The sequence below is a fragment of the Psammomys obesus genome, unplaced genomic scaffold (genome assembly GCF_907164565.1).
Source record: "Psammomys obesus unplaced genomic scaffold, mPsaObe1.curated_primary_1811, whole genome shotgun sequence".
NCBI lineage: Eukaryota > Metazoa > Chordata > Mammalia > Rodentia > Muridae > Psammomys > Psammomys obesus.
In genome coordinates, this window is record NW_026596085.1 from 2,749,207 (window position 1) to 2,765,359 (window position 16,153).

At 44.7% G+C, this 16,153-nt stretch overlaps 1 protein-coding gene and 2 pseudogenes across 1 annotated transcript; 2 read left to right on the top strand and 1 right to left on the bottom strand.

The window, feature by feature from the left end:
* Positions 1 to 727: 727 nt before the first annotated feature.
* LOC129691194 (olfactory receptor 8S1-like) lies at positions 728 to 1,654 on the bottom strand. The gene has a single exon (XM_055627231.1). It carries the CDS (start codon positions 1,652 to 1,654, stop codon positions 728 to 730), a length of 927 nt encoding a protein of 308 aa, XP_055483206.1.
* Positions 1,655 to 2,338: 684 nt separating this feature from the next.
* Positions 2,339 to 7,645, top strand: LOC129690969 (protein FAM110C-like; annotated as a pseudogene).
* A 3,190-nt stretch (positions 7,646 to 10,835) lies between these two features.
* The window catches only part of LOC129690970 (peptidyl-prolyl cis-trans isomerase A-like), a 25,289-nt pseudogene continuing 19,971 nt past the window's right edge, over positions 10,836 to 16,153 (top strand).

Sequence of the window (16,153 nt, forward strand, 5' to 3'; positions counted from 1 at the left end):
TGTCAGGCGGGTACTCTATCAACGTTCCCTGAGCTCAGGTCTGTTATCCTTTTAAGGTTTGAATGTGAGCATGCAGGCATGTTAATTTTTGTTTATTAATAGCCACTTAATGATACACTTTGTCTTCCCTGAAGACTTCATCGCAGGTCTTCATAGCCTTAGCACGCAACGTTCCTATGTCCACAAGAGTCTGCATAGTTTTGAGTTTTGTTGACCTAGGATGCTTTTGTTTTACAGTAAAGTTGTCATTAGAAATTTCACCAAATCTTCATGGCTAGATTCAGAATATCCTGAAGTGATCATTGGATTTTTCCTTTTCGTCTTTCTTTCTTTCTTTTTTCTTTTTGCTGGGGGCAAGGGAACTCCAGACGTAGAGTTGTGTTATTTACCAGCGAAGTAGTCTGCTGTTGCATGCTGTACAGATGCGCGTTCCCAATGGGTGTCTGTCCACCTTGGTTATTTTGTTGTAATATTAGTATACTCTCTGGAACGCTATCTTCATATTCTCTTCCAACAGACAGAGTATGGACTTTCCAAATCAAAGTGCAAAATCAAGAAGAGCCTACCGTGCCTTGGAATGATGAGATTAGATGCTCAAGCAAGCCACAGACGATCTCCATCCCCTTCCAAAAAAAAATAATGAATAAATAAATAAAAATCTGGAGTTGTGTGTTTGAAGGGTGTGGGATAAAAGACTATAGTCACGCAGTTTTACATAGTTTACTAGCTAAAGCAGATACTTCCTCAGGGTCCTTTTCACGGCTGCCTTCACCTCCTTGTTTTTCAGGCTGTAGATGAAGGGATTCAACACAGGGGTCACTGTGCTATACTGCACGGACAAGAGCAGATCCAGGGACGAGCCAGAAGGGGGCATGAGATAGCACAGAAAGCCGGACCCAAAGAACAAGGTCACTGCAGCGAGGTGGGAGGAGCAGGTGGAGAAGGCTTTGCTCCTCCCTGTGGTGGAACTGATGCTCAAGACGGTGGAGCCAATGCGGGCATAGGAGAAGAAGATTGGAATAAAAGTTCCCAGGCCATGCAGTAAGCTGGAGCAAAGTAGGACATCCGTAGCGATGGAGATATCCGAACAGGACAGGGGGAAGAGGGCAGGCAGCTCACAGGTGTAGTGGTGAATGGTTTGAGCCTCACAGAAGTCCAGGTTCACGGCCAAGAGCACAATGATGGTCGCGTTGAGAGAGGCCAGGCCCCATGAGGCCAACACCAGCCTCACGCACAGCTCGTTTCTCATCACCTGGCCGTAGAGCAATGGATGGCAGATGGCAGCGTAGCGGTCATAAGCCATGACCGAGAGCAGGCAGGCTTCAGTCCCAGAAGAAAAAAACACGAAGAAGACCTGAGCCAGGCAGCCCTCCACAGAGATGCGCTTCTTCACCGACAGGAGGTCCTTCAGCAGCTTCGGTACCGTGACGGACGAGAAGCAGAGATCCAGGAACGACAGGTTGCTCAGGAAGAAGTACATGGGGGTGTGGAGGTGGGAGTCGGCCCTGATCACCAGCAGCAGCAGCAGGTTCCCCGTCATGGTGAGGACGTAGATGCCCAGGAAGAGCGCGAAGAGTAGAGCCTCGATCGGGGGGTCGTCAGAGAGCCCAGTGAGAACGAACTCTGTGATGGCACTGTGGTTGCGCCAGGCCATTTGTGATCACTCCCTTGGAATAAAGTGGGAAGGGGGTGAGGTTTCCTGTGCCTTCTCTTGTCACACAGGACATCATCCTGCCTGACATTGAAGTTCCCACTACGTGTTCTAGAGAAGCTCAGACACCATCATTCTCGCGTGTCTAAAGAACATTGTGCCACATGTGACAGTGGTCCCAAACTTGCCCGCTCTCCTGATTCCTCCGTTCAGGGTGAGCCAAAGATCCTTACTTACTAGCACGTGAAATTTTATTAACATTAAGAAAAATTCTATTCAGAGGACTTTCTTCCTTTTCTTGTTTGTTCTCACAGCAATCCTAGGAAGTGTTTCCGTCCTGTAGAGTTATTTTTATTCTACCCCTGAGAAACGTGACGGTGAGTGGTATTGATGTCAAGGAGAGGGGCCAGAAAAAATTCCATTGTTTTCTAATCTTCTTTTTCCAATTTTCCAGTTTTCCTACCACAATATTCTGGAATTTTCCACACTCACCGTAGCTTGATTTTTTTCAGTTATCCCCCCTCTCTCTTTTATTCTTTTCTTTTTTCTTTCTTTCTTTTTTTTTTTCTTGAGAAAAAATTTATTAGAATTGAAAAAACAAAAACAAAAACAAACCACCACTACCACCACCACAAGACCCTTTAGGACAGCAAGCTGCGAATCTCCACGGTTCCCTGGAGGAGGGGGATGAAGGAAGACAAGCTATTTGACTTAGGTGTAGCAGTCAGCCGCCTGGTGGACAAGCAGCCACATGTCAGGAAGGGGAGTTTTGGAACAGGTAGGAACCCCAAATATTAGAGAAAGATTGTTTAGTCCCTGGCCAGGAGAGAGAAAAAGAACAAGTTATACCTTTCTGATTCAGGACTTTGAAAAGCAGGTGGAGAGATAGACATTTGTGGTGGCTTTGGACTGACTGCACAGAGGGCAAGGTTTTCCAGGTTTTTTGTTAGTTTGTTTTTTTCTTTTTTCTGAGTCAGGGTTTCTTTGTGTAGCCCTGGCTGTCCTGGAGCTCACTCCACAGACCAGGCTGGCCTTGAACTCACAGGGATCCACCTGCCTCTTTTATCCTAGGGATCCAAACTCACATACACCTTTCAGCCCCAACACATATCTTGTCATTTCTTCCAAAGATGTAGCGGAAGTTCTGCTCCCAAGAGCAGACCCATCAGGCAAGGATAAAGAGCATCTCAGATCTCAGTCAAGCTTACCTGTGAGTGTGGACAAGCAGAGGCACGTGTGTACGCTACTTCAGCCAGACCCAGGGATGCCGATGCTTGGACCTCTTTAGTCACAACTTCTGACCACCCTGTGAATCAGTTCATGAACACTGTTGAAAGCAGATGCCGTCCTGAAGGCTCATGTAAGCAATGAGAGGTGATGAATTTGCTCCATTGTTTCCCAGGATTTGAGTATTTCAAAGTATTTCATGGTAGAGCATTGTTGATAATTAACTAGTCTTTCACTTTTAGTCACAAGGAGAAGCCAGCACAGAGTCTCTAGGGAGCATGGAGCCTCATTCACGAATAATGTAGCCTTTCTGGAGTATTTTTCCTTATAAGCATCAAATGATTTTAGAAGCATCTCAAACAAGGGCTCCCATCCTACTCTTCATCTTAAAGGGCCCCTTTAAATGATTTCAGAGTTACTTTGTTTTATTGTGACTATGTTTGTGTGTGTGTGCGTGTACACATATGTGGGTGTGTGTGCGACAGCCAGAGGTCACTGTGGGATGTGTTCCTCAGCTGCTCTCTGTTTTTTGAGACAGGGCCTCTCCCTGAACCCAGCACCCTCTGATTCAGCTAGAGCGGCTGGTAGACCACTCCCCTCCTGTCTTCCCCTCCCCAGCACACACTGCCGGTCTGGTCTTTTTAAATGTGTGCTCAGGATCAAACCTGTCCTAATGCTCACACATCAAACACGTTACCCGTGCAGCCATTTCCCAGCCCCTTGACTCTAGGGATTTTAAAATTTTTTAAATAAATTTTACCATACAATATACTCTGACCACGGTTTTTCCTTCCTCATCTCCTCCCAGGTCCTCCCCACCTCCCCACCTGTCAGACTCCATGCCTTCTTTCTCACTCTCTCTAGAAAACAAGCAGGTAAATAAATAATCAAGCCAGAATAAAACAAAAGGAGAAAAACAAAAACAAAGACATGCACAAGAAGCATACACATATGTACACACACACACACACATATGCACACACACACTCATACAAACCCATAAGAACACATAATCAGCAACCATAACATACAATGAAAAGACCAGTAATGTTAAAAAAAAAAAAAAAAAAAAGCCCCAGCAGAGCAGTATGAGACAAAACATCTCCAGACGCACCCCTGAGCTCACCTTGGGTTGGCTGTTAGGGAGGCACCAGGTTGTCTAACAGATTGACCAGCCAAGTTCAGATTCTAGTGGTCTCAAAATGACAACGGACAATGTCTTCTAGAGTCTAGATACTAAAGCCCAAGCTGGCTAAACATCTCAGCTTTCAGGTTTCTTTTTTAGTGAAAGACTTTGGCTTAATTTTACAGTGACACTTAGACTCATGCCAGATTTATACACAGATGGGTGAGAGCAAAAGTCTGGTGTTCAGTAAGAGATGATCAAGAGTTAAAATTAGGGAAAGATGCTTTCGGAAGGGTCCTTGGTAGCCTGGCACACAATGGTTGTTTGGAGATGTATTTGGAATAAGAACGCGAGTGAAGCATAGGTTTGGAAGGTCAGCCTGGACAAGGTAACTTGGGGCCACTTTGGAGCTGGGAACAAAATGTAGGACTTAGGATGAGGCTCTGTCCACCATCTCCTCTGCTCATCCATCCAACCCACACTCTCCCAGTGGCTACTATGTCTCCAGTAGTTTTAATCATAGAAAAACTTACCAACGGGCTCTTTGCAAGCAGGGAAGAAGGAGCTCTAATGTTTTCTGGTATTCTTGTTGCATCCTAGCTGGAGGTTTTCTGCAGTCCTTTGGTACCCTGAAGCATGGAGAACCTGTATGCCCTAAGATATTTCTTCCCTTTGTCATGCAGTGAGGACCTTCCCAAAAAGCTGTCAACAGCATTTGGAACTGTGACGTGTTCAGAAACAGACAACAGGGGCTAATTCAGGGAAGGAGAGGCCCTATCAAGAACTGGGATGTTTCCATCTCTAGCTGAGGGAAGTCTGCTGGAGAGAGCAGGAGATTCAGTATCTAGCACTGGTGGGATAGAGGAAGAGATGATTAGCAAAGCTGAAAAACAATGATTGTCTTTCAGAAAGAAAAATTAGGAGGAACATCAGCCACCTGGCTTACATTAGCACCTTCTGGAGTCTCCTGCAGGAGAAAGCTTCTTCACTCCTGGGCACTCCTATAACAATCAATGCACCAAATGTAGAGATTTGCAGGGGGAGGAGGGAGAGAGAGAGAGAGAGAGAGAGAGAGAGAGAGAGAGAGAGGAGAGAAAGAACCTTGTCACAAGAGCATTGTTCTGGGAAAAGCAGTTCTTTTCCTTCTGTCAACAAATGGTGAGTTTAGAATGCTGCTGGAAACCCTTGAAATTCTACAACATTGAGAATACCTTCCCGGAGCAGAGAATCCTGGAGTGGGCTCTGGAGAGGCGTCATTCTGCAGTGCAAAGCACTAGGAAAAAGTCTAAAGAAGCTGATGTTTTATACAGGCATCCATTTCATTAAGACTTCACCGCATGATCTCAGATCAAGGGAGCTGCCGTCTCTCTGCGCCATTCTGAGTGTTTATTTCCTTTGTGGTATTCTGAAAGCAGTTACTTTAGGAATAGCTATTAAGGAACTCTCCAGCAGAACGGTCAGAAGGCTACCTGTGCTCCTGTATCAATAGGCTGTGTTTGGCACCCAGGGGATGCTGGGCCTATATCCCTGAAGTCTCAGACTGAAGCCAGTCTCTGGACTCACTAATTACACACTCCCTCATTACCCACAAAGGAACGCAATGGGAAGAATGGGGGTATTTGAACTTTCTGAATTATGACAAATGTCTAAAGCCTAGAGGAGGACTCATGGAAATTAGGGAGGAATAAGAAGGCATCTTTTTAGGAAAATTTATTCCCAATCAAGTTTATTTTCTGCATGACCACGTGGGAGCTGAAATGCTCTTTAGGGATTTCAAAGTGATCTAGGCTGTTACATATTACTAAGCTCTATGCTATTGTCTTATGAATAACCATCATATAGGCTTTTCTTAGTGATTTGCTTATTATCATTATTAGCCAGTTACTTTTATTAAATGGCAGCATGTTAAGCTGTATGAAAGTACAGCTGTTTTGTTTCAATAAATCTGTAGTTTGGCTTATATAAAAAGCAAGTTGTGGTTATTGAAGAAGAGGATGAATTCAAACCATATTTATCTCTTTAACATGGGGCATTATTTTATCCTCTCTATTTTAACAGCTATATTATATCTCACTATGCAGAGGGTAAATTGTGGCTTCCAGACAACACACTAAGTCCAAACTCCAAGAACTGGTAAATTTTATCCTGTTAGAAAAAGTCATGGGAATTTTTATCAAATTAAACTAAATATGTTGTGATGTGTATTACCCTGTAAGCCCTAAATAAAATGTCAAGGGCCCTAAAAGGGAAGGCAGAGGGACATTTGGAATAGACTGAGGGGGAAGGTACAAGGCAAGGGAGAAGACAATGTGACCACGAAGGCAGAGATTAGAAGGATGCAGCCAGTTATGGAATATTGACAGTTTCTAGGAGCCGAAGAAGCACCAGAACTCCCAGTGGGCGAGGAAAACAGCCGGCACCTGGCTTTTGAACTCCAGAACCACAAGAGACCACATTTCCACTGTTTTAAGTGACTAAAATGTTAATTGTTATAGCAGTTACAGAAAATAATATAGAAAATTTTGGTATTAGAAGCGGGATGCTAGCTGTGGTGTGGCGGCAGAGGCAGGCCGATTTCTCTTAGTTCCAGGCCAACCTGATCTACAAAGCGAGTGCAGGACAGCCAAGGCTACACAGGGAAACCCTGTCTGGGAAAAAAAAAATGAGGTGCTAATGTAAACTATATTAGTAGCATTAGAATTGAGTAATGAATGGTTAAACACAGAAGAATTGTGAAGCACACGCTCGAAAAGACTTGAATTTTCTTAAAGAATCTGAAACACAGAAGCTCAGAACTATTCCGATGAAGGGCAATTTGAAATGAGGGCTCAGCAAAGGGCCCGTCCATTGGGTTAGAGGATTTATGTTTCATCATGAAGCCTGTTGGTAGGAATATGAGTATTAAAGTTGCTGTATCAGACATACTTTTTCTCCTTTGGACACCGGAAAAAAAAAAAAAAAAAAACTTTGACTTTGAAACTGATGCCGAAGGAGTGGCGCCGGAGCAGGAGAGGTCTCTACTGAACTCCAGCTTGGTGGGTTCGGGCCCTGCCGACCCTGGACTCGCTTGCCAGCATGCGGCCACCTCTCGGGGACCCCAAGGCAGCTGAGGACACTCACACTACGCAGTTATCAGCCAGGAGCGCAGTGAGAGGCTGGCGGGGACTGCGCCAGCACCTGAGTCTTTGGTGAGCTACAGGCAGAAATGGCTGCTCCCCCGAGGGCCAGGTGCAGGCTGCTCTGGAGTGGGGCTGGTGAAGTTTTTCCAGGGGTCTGGAGAAGACCAGCGCAGTGGGTGAGGATAAGCCGAAGGAAACAGAGGCCACTTGGACTAAGTCTGGCCAGGCAGCAGCCACTGGGCCAGGCTGCTGGCCACTGGGCCATCCCCTGTAATGGACATGGAGTCCCCAGCCGTGCCTTCTGTGCCCTTCAAGGATTGCCGTGCTCTCACTCGGAGCTCAGCCAAGGCCGAGTCTGACACCTTCTTCAAGTACTGTGGCCTGGACCCTGATGTAGTGGAGGCTCTGGGGAGGCTTCTCTGGTGGGCCCCCGCTGTGTTACACTCAAGAGTGTGCGGGGCGAGCATGGGTACTTCTGACGGTAGCTTTGAGGTGCTATACATGAAAGCTGATGCTGGCTAAGAGCTTGCTGGAAACTGCTTTTTATTACGTTGAGGTGTGTCCCTTATATTCCTAATCTCTCCAGGGATTTTATCGTGAAGGAGTGATGGATCTTGTAAAAGGGCCTTTTCTGCATCTAATGAAATGATCACGTGTTTTTTTTTCTTTCTTTCAGTTTGTTTATATGGCAGATTACATGTGTTGATTTCCGTATGTTGAACCATCTCCTCGTTTCTGGAATGTAGCCTAATCGATCATGGTGGATGACCTTCATGATATATTCTTAAATTCAGTTTGCAAGCATTTTATTGAGTATTTTTGCATATATGTTCATAAAGGATATTGGTCTGTAATTATCTTCTTTGTTGGATCTTTTTGTAGTTTGGTATCAGGGTAACTGTGCTCTCAAAAAACCGGATTGGGCGATGTTCCTTCAGTTTCTATCTTGGAGAAAAATTTGAGGAGTATTAGTGTTAACTGATTTTGAAAGTCTGATAGAATTCTTCACTAAAACCATCCGGTCCTGGGCTTTTCTTTTGTTGGGAGACTTTAATGACTACATCTGTTTTACTAGGGGCTATAGGTCTATTTTAAACGCATATCTGAACTTGATTTAACTTCAGTAAGTGTTATGTCCAGAGAAAATTACCCATTTATTTTAGATTTTCTAATTTGGTGGCATACAGGTTTTTAAAAGTATCTCCATATGATTCTTTGAATTTCCCCAGTGTCTGTTGTTATGTCCCCTGTTCATTTCTGATCTTGTTAATTTGGATATTCTCTTTCCATCTTTTAGTTAATTTTAATAAAGGTTTGTCAATCATTGATTTTTTACAAAGAAGCAACTCAACTCTTTGTTTCATTGATTCACTGCATTTTTCATTGTTGATTCACTGATTCTTTGCTTTTTAAAAAATTTATATTATTGATTTCAGTCCTGAGTTTGATTACTTCTTGCCATCTACTTGTTTTGGGTATGAATGAATTCTTTTTGTTCTAGAGCTTTCAGGTGTGCTGTTAATTTGCTAATATGAGTTCTCTCCAATTTATTTATTTTTTGGTAGGCTCTTAGTGCCATGAACTTGGCTTTTAGGATTGCCTTGTGTCCCATAAGTTTGGGTATGTGTGTGTGCATTTTCATTCAATTCTAGAAAGTCTTTGATTTCTTTCTTAATTTCTGTTTTGACCCATTTTTCATTCAATGGAGAGTTGTTCAGTTTCCAGGAGTTCGTAAGCTTTCGGGTGTTTCTATTGTTGTTGATATCTAGCTTTAACCCCTGGTGTTCAGATAGGACTCAGGGTGTTATTTCAACCTTCTTGAATCTATTGAGTCTTGCTTTGGGTCTGAGTAAGGGGTCAGTTTTGAAGAAAGTTCTATTAGGTGCTGAGAAGAAGGTATATTCTTTTGTGTTTGGGTGAAATGTTCTGTAAATGTCTGTTAGATATATTTGGTTTATAGCTTCAGTTAGCTCCCATTTTTCTCTGTTTAATTGCTGTTTGAATGACCTATTAGCAAGAGTAGATATTAAAGTCTCCCATGGTCAGTATTTGAGGGTCATTATGTGATGTTATGTAATGATATCTCTATTACAAGCTTGGGTACTCCCTTTGGTGCACGGATGTTAAGAATTACAATGTCCTCTTTGTGTATTCTTCTTTGGCAAGTATATAGTGTCCTTTCCTATCTGTTCTGAGAGTATTAGTTTGAAGTCTATTTTGCCAGATATTAAGATGCCTATACCAGCTTGTTTCCTAGGTCCATTTGTTTGGAAAATCTTTTTCCAACCTTTTACCCTGAGGTGATATTTATCCTAGATGGTAAACTGTATTTCTTAGATGCAGCAGAAGGGTGGGTCCTGTTTTCTCATCCATTCCGTTAGTCTGTATCTTTTTATTAGGGAACGGTGACTATCAATTGATATTGAAAGATATTAATGGCCAATGACTGTTATATAATGTTCCTTGGTACTGCTGTCTTTGTGATTTGATTGTGGGAAGCTTTTCTTTGTCCCTGAGTTTTGACAGATGATTTTGCTAGTTATATTTGTCTGGTTTGGAAGTAGTTTGCTTTAAGAACTTGAAACACAACATATCAAATCTGGTTTTTAAAGTGTCTGTTGAGAAAAATGTCGTCCTGATGGATCCTTTGTATGTGACATACTCTCTTATGTATGTTTGTGGTTGGACAATAATATGATGAGGGGACATTCTTTTCTGATACATGTTATAATTTCTCCCATTATCTAGATTAGTATATATGTATTATAATTTGGGAAACTCTCTCTAAATTCGTATCTCTTCAGCTATAGATTCATGCAGCCCGTAGACCTCATCAGAGAAGTTCCTCTGTGCAGGGCGTGGTGGTTAACACAAACTCACAACTGGTTAAAGCACAGAGAATAAATTAACCGTGGAGGACTAAGTAAACAGGACCTCATCACAGCCCTTCCCGAGGCTCAGGCGCCATCTCTAAAGAGGGGACAAAGATTGTAAGGGCCAGAGGAGGGTGAGCAGGACTGGAGAACAACTGTTTTCTGGACGTGATGGGCCCCCCCGCACTCTCAGACTCTCGGCAGCTGTGGTTGCCTGCGCAAGGCCTACTCGAGAACAAGCCTGCCAATATTCTAACATGGAAGGGAAGGGGCTCACATGTCCCCGCCAATAGCTGGGACCTATGAATGACTGATGGCTTCTGGGAAAGAGTCAGTTCTCCTTAGGAATATGTGTGGCGCCTGGCACACAAATTCCAGTGGATGTCCTAGGAGTATATGGGCATCATAACCAGATGGGTTGTTTATTTAAAGGACACAAAATCGGGGGTCAGCGTACAGGGATAGATCTAGGAGAGTTTGGAGGGAGCAGTTAGGAATGAGAATGATCAAAATACATTGTATGAAACTCAAAAGGGTTAATAAAACATGTTTAAGCCTCCTGCCTAGCTCTGTCTCCTTTCTGGCCTCTAAGTGTGCGCTCTTCCTGGGCATCCACTCTGCACCACGCACTGCCTTCTGGGCCTTCTGGGCCCCTGGGGTGGTGGAGTAAGCAATGGTGATAGGCAGAACCCATGGACAGATCATAGCTGGTGCCACCGAACATCCAATGCCCGTGGGCACTGCCCTGCCACACTACAGCTAGGCTGCAGCTGGCCATGAAGAGAACCCCAACTTCTTAAACATGGTGGACTGCTGCTTCTGCCATGGTGCCAAGCATCATGGAAGGCAAACTAGCAGAGGCCATGAAGACCCAGGAGAGCAAGGAGCAGAAGCGACCCCAGATGTGTGGCATCAAGGCCTTGCAACTGTGTACTTTGCCTCTCCTTCCCCAGCCTCTGGTAAGGCTTCCTCGGAGATTATGGCAGTCCAGCACAGCCAGCGCTGTACGCCCTACAAGGAAGGTATCTGGTATAGCAATGCCATGAGCATGCATGAAGCCAAAGCCTTCGCTTCTTGATGGTGTGTGGATGTGCTGTGTTTATTGTACCAGTTGTGAGAGACACAGGCGTGAAGATCAGCCCCAAAACTACTTGATAAATTGGAAAAGATCACAGACAGGCTCAGCATGGAACTAGCAAAGGAGGGTTTTCTTGTCTTAGGGCTGATGCGCCTTCCCCAGACAGTGGCACAGGTGAAGGATTCTGGATTGCTGGCACTTAGGCTATCACCATGGAGTACCTTGATGTCAATGCACATGGCTCTTACTGATAAACCCTTCAATCTGATTGCATTCAGGGATGTTCTTTCTGCTATTGGCTGTAAGGTTTTCCTTTTTCCTTCACACGAAAGGTCACTGAACCCCACAAAGAAGAAGAGACAATGACTGAGTTTATAAGCTGCGACTCAGGTGTTCTCCCGCTGCCCAGGGCTGTGACTTACCAGCTCTGTCATCACATTCCACAACCCAGGGAGAACCAGGAAGACATTTGTTTTACAACACATTTATTTCCTCCATTGTTTATGTGCTGGATTTTTCGCTTGGGAGTTAGGATGTGCCTGGCTCTCAGTTGATTTCCAAGTTCACGGTCGCTGATGGTAGACTCTGGCAATGGTGATGTTTGCCTCGTAGCCTTCGTGTATCAGGCAACTGAGCTGACCCCTGAAAGATAATTTACTGGTCAAAGTGATTGGACTCGCAGTGCAATGCTCGCAGTGATGTGACTGGCTTCAGGCATCCATCCGGGCACTCAACATGAACCAAGGGAAGAGAGCTCTTACTATAAAAGCACCTGGGCAGACCCACCCTGGCACCTTGTTGCTATGTACCTGCTGCACAAACAGGAGAACTTTCTGCTTCAGTATTCGAATCAGAAGTGGGTTTTTGAGAGACAACAAAAGCTTTCTGATTAAAGTTTTTTTTTTTTTTTTTTAAGAAAGATGTAATCTTAGTTTTGGATATTAGAATCTTAGTATATTTTGATTATAGAGAAACAGGATAAAGTATTTGAACAGGGACTCTTAAGAAAATATATAGTCGCTGTGCTAAGATTCAGGCAGATGAAGCCAGTTTCTTTCATCACCTGTAACTCAGGCTGTGTCTTGAGAGAGATTCTCTGTGAGCCCCCAGAGGAGGCCATGGAGAGGGCAAGCATCTGAGAAATTCTTCTGCGTTGGGGAAGCAGAAGAGCCTAAGGTGAGGGAGCCTTAAGAATGGCGAGGACACAGATTATTGGCTAAACAGTGTCAGTGTGGGAGGGACCACGCCCGACTGTATTATTAAAAAGAATCTGAAGGCAGCCGGGTGCCTTAGATATGTCTGTGAGCGCCGTAGACAAATACCATCACTTCCATCAGAGAAGCCTCACTGTAGTGAATGATGGTGAGTGCAGAGACACAGGCCACTCAAGGTGCTCAAAGAGAAGGTGACAGCTGAGTGCTCAGCCTCCCTTTCCTAAGGCAGAAAAAGAAAGGGAGGAATGCAGGGGCTGGAAGACAGGGAGAAAGACTGGGAAACACCGTCTTATGGGTCCATTTGACACAGCCAGTCTGTCCACGGGCAGTTATGGCTGCCTGCACTGAACCTCTACTGGACTGTAGGTTGATTGTAGGACTGACTGAATGTATTAACAGTCAATCATGGACTGGGAGGATGGGGGCCCGCCCTACTGAACTACCAACTACTGATGGGTTTTGGGGGAGAGGCAGTCATTTTCTTCAGTTGTGTACCCACTGAAGAGCCTACCAAGGTTCCCCCGGATAATTCCAAACCCACCATCACACAGACGATTGCGCTTAAACTCACTGGGTCTCAACAAAACAACAGCAACAGCAACCACAGAAAGCCGTGAATGTGGGAAGGGGGAGGGGACTGCAGGGAGGAGGAGTAGAGAGGGGGTAGTTACATGTGTGAAATTGTCAAAGAACGAGTTTAATAGACATTAAAGTGAAGCCCATGGCACATGTCGATCTAGCTTGACTCTTGATACTGAATTAAGTCCCCCAAACGATGCATTTCTAAAAAGAAACTACGGGTTTTGTGTTTGTCAGTGTTTTAATCTTTTCACCATTCCATCTCTATCTGCCATTTTTCTCTGATTCTCGAACTGCTGTCTGTGTCTGCTCTTTCATCCTCATCACCCCTTTTCTCTGGACTACACCTGCTTGCTAAGGATTCCTCCGCCAAGTTGTCAAGAGCACAGAGGAAGTCTGGGTCACTGAAAGGGTGGGCAGGGATGGTAGAAGGTATTGAGTGAGTACCTGAAAGGAACACGGAGGCCCTTCCTTGGTGAAGAGTGTCTGGTGACAGGCTCATATCCTCGGGCTTCTGGTGGCTGTTCTCCAGAGTTGAGCTGTGATCCTTACTTGGGGCTGTAAAGAAACCTGGAGGCTTGAAGCATGTGTACCAAACAGGAGGGATGGTAGGTCATCAAGGAGAGACCCCACCCTCTGTGGACCCTTCTCATTCTCTACTGCCTTTAAATATCTATACCAGCAGAGATGGGCATTACTGACTCTGGAATTCTAATTCCATGATGAAGAAGCCCTGTTGGGCTTTAGGATTAAGAGTCATAACTCATCAGAGCCAAATGTTCATCAGGAAAATGCCTCTGGTTTGTTTCAGAGGAATATTAAGATTAGATGATAGATTTAGAGGAGTTTTGGCCAATCAAAATTGTTCCACATAGCAAAGATTTATGATAATAAAATTTCAAGTTTCTGTAAAAACATACTGCTTTTCAGTGCTGCTTAAATGTTCAGTACTGATTGAATTAAAAGGATTATTACCAAACTGTTTCAAAGACATGCCTTTGCTGGTCATGGTTGTGAAGACCTGGAATTGCAGCCATGTAGGAGGCTGAGGCAGAACATCTCAAGTTCAAGGCCTGTCCAGGCTGCTGAATGAGTCTGAGGTCAGCCTGGGAAACTTAGCGAGGCCAAGTCTCAAAGTGAAAAAAGTAGAGAGAGAGTGGAGATACAGCTCAGGGGTAGAGCACTTGCCTGGGTCAGCACTTACAGAGCCGACTCAGTACCTAGTGCTATGAAAAGTGAATAAATAATAGTACGGCTTTATTTTGTAAGGACGGTCCCCTCTGAGAGGGACAAAGTGTGTTCAGACAGGGGGTCTAGGGAGCTCACCTTTTCCAGTTCTTGGTTTAGGCAGGGTCATACCTAAAGCGTGTTAAATAGATATCTTAAACAAGTATCTCTACCTGAAGCATTTATGATGCTCTAGTCTTTCCTCACTATTCACTAAAATTTCAGGTGTCACTGCTGTCATTCCTAATGTTTAAATTAAACCCCTAGCACAGTGACCTGATCTCCCCACCTAGTCTGTTCTGTGGAAAAAATATGCCCAGTTTTGGGGCACAGGACTCTCAGGTGTCCATTAATTTTCTTTATAACCTGCTAAGGGAGCTCTTGAACCTCCATCATTCTTTCTGGCTTTTCTTTCTGACTCGCTGTCTTTCTAGGTGCCCTTATCTTTAGCTTTGGCATCAAATGAGAGACAGGGAGAACCTCAGAACTCAAGCCCTCTTTCCTCGTGCAATGACAATTTCCCAAATCTGTTCTGGGGAGGTCCAGGTCTGACCTTGAGATTACAGGCATCCCTGATGGAGGCTCTGGCTGGAGAAGGGAGCCTTGGTTTTACCGTTCGCCATCAATTGAGAGCAAGGGAGGAGAGAGTTGTGCTGTTTCAGGAGGGCATGCCTTACAATAGGATCTCGTAGGCAACATCAGAGCTGGAGTCATTTCTGGCCACCACACCCATATCTAGACAGATGTTATGCCTTTCCCAGACCATCAGAACAGGAACGCTTACCCGGTCCTGGGGGACACAGGGGCCATGGATGTCACAGAACAGCTGCTCATGCCTGAAGAAGGACACATCCTGTTACAGGGCACCAGATAGCTGCCAAGCACAGTCAGTTGTGGCACTGGAAATCTCAACTCAATCAGTGCCGGTCAGTCAGCTGCCTTAGTTTCACACAGTGCCATTGGAGGAGACATTTTGGAGTTCCATACTTCTTGTAGCCTTTTTTGTTTGTTTTGGTATGGGAAAGTGGTGTGTGTTTGTGTGTGTGTGTGTGTGTGTGTGTGTGTCTACACTAGATGTCAACCTGACATGTTATTCTTCAGGCACTGCCTATCTTGCTTTTTGACATAGGATCTCTTCCTGGCCCAGAACTCACAAAGTAAGGCTAGACCAGCAAGCCCCAAGGATCTACTGGTCTCTGCCTACCCCCTGCTGGAGTTACAAACTCATACAGCCACACTCTGTGGGTTCCGGAATTGAACTCAGGTCCTCATGCTTGCATGGCAATATTTTACTGACAGAATTCTCCCCAGCCTGTGGGTTTCATATTTGGGGCAGGTTATGATGTAACCAGGATGGCCTTGGACCCCCAACCCTCCTTCCTCTGCCCCCTGAGTGCTTGGATTATAGGTGACTGAGCTACACCCCAGCTGTGACGAATCCAGATATATTTTCATTATTTCAAATTTATCACCCACTCTCTTTTAGGAAACAGAACAGTAATAGCAGCGGTTAGACCCCAAATCTGCATTTCTACAGTGTGGGCATTCATGGGGATTCCCAAGGTTCATGCTGACTTCTTTGGAAAGCAGGTTTGCTGAGATAAAGAAGATCCTTCAAGTAGGAGTAAGTGTTGCCCCTTGGCCTGTGACTTGAGAAAAGCATTCCTCAGTGACAATGTCTTACAATGGATTGATTCTACCAGAACATATTTCCTGGCTTTGGAGTGGGCGAGATAGACTAGGTTTGAAGAAAGACCAGAGGGTGTCTTTCCTGAACTGTATTTACATTTTCCCGAGATTTGTACTTCTATGAGTTCTGTTTTGTGGAGAGGCCCCCCCAAATGTTCAGAATGCTGCCCTTTTGCCTCCTGAGCCCACAAAGACTCTTCAACCCTTTACTGGCATGCAGAGGTCCCTGAATTAATCTCGTCTTGTCCTGACCAATCAGCAGCTTTGGCACCACGTGAGACACAGATCTGAATCCACAGAACTCAAGCCCTGCAAAAAATCGTGCTTCTTAGCAAGAGGCCTGCCTTATTGGAATAAGCACAAAGAATGA

Excerpts from the sequence above, each read along its gene's own strand:
- LOC129691194 (XM_055627231.1), bottom strand. The coding sequence starts at position 1,654 with ATGGCCTGGCGCAACCACAGTGCCATCACAGAGTTCGTTCTCACTGGG.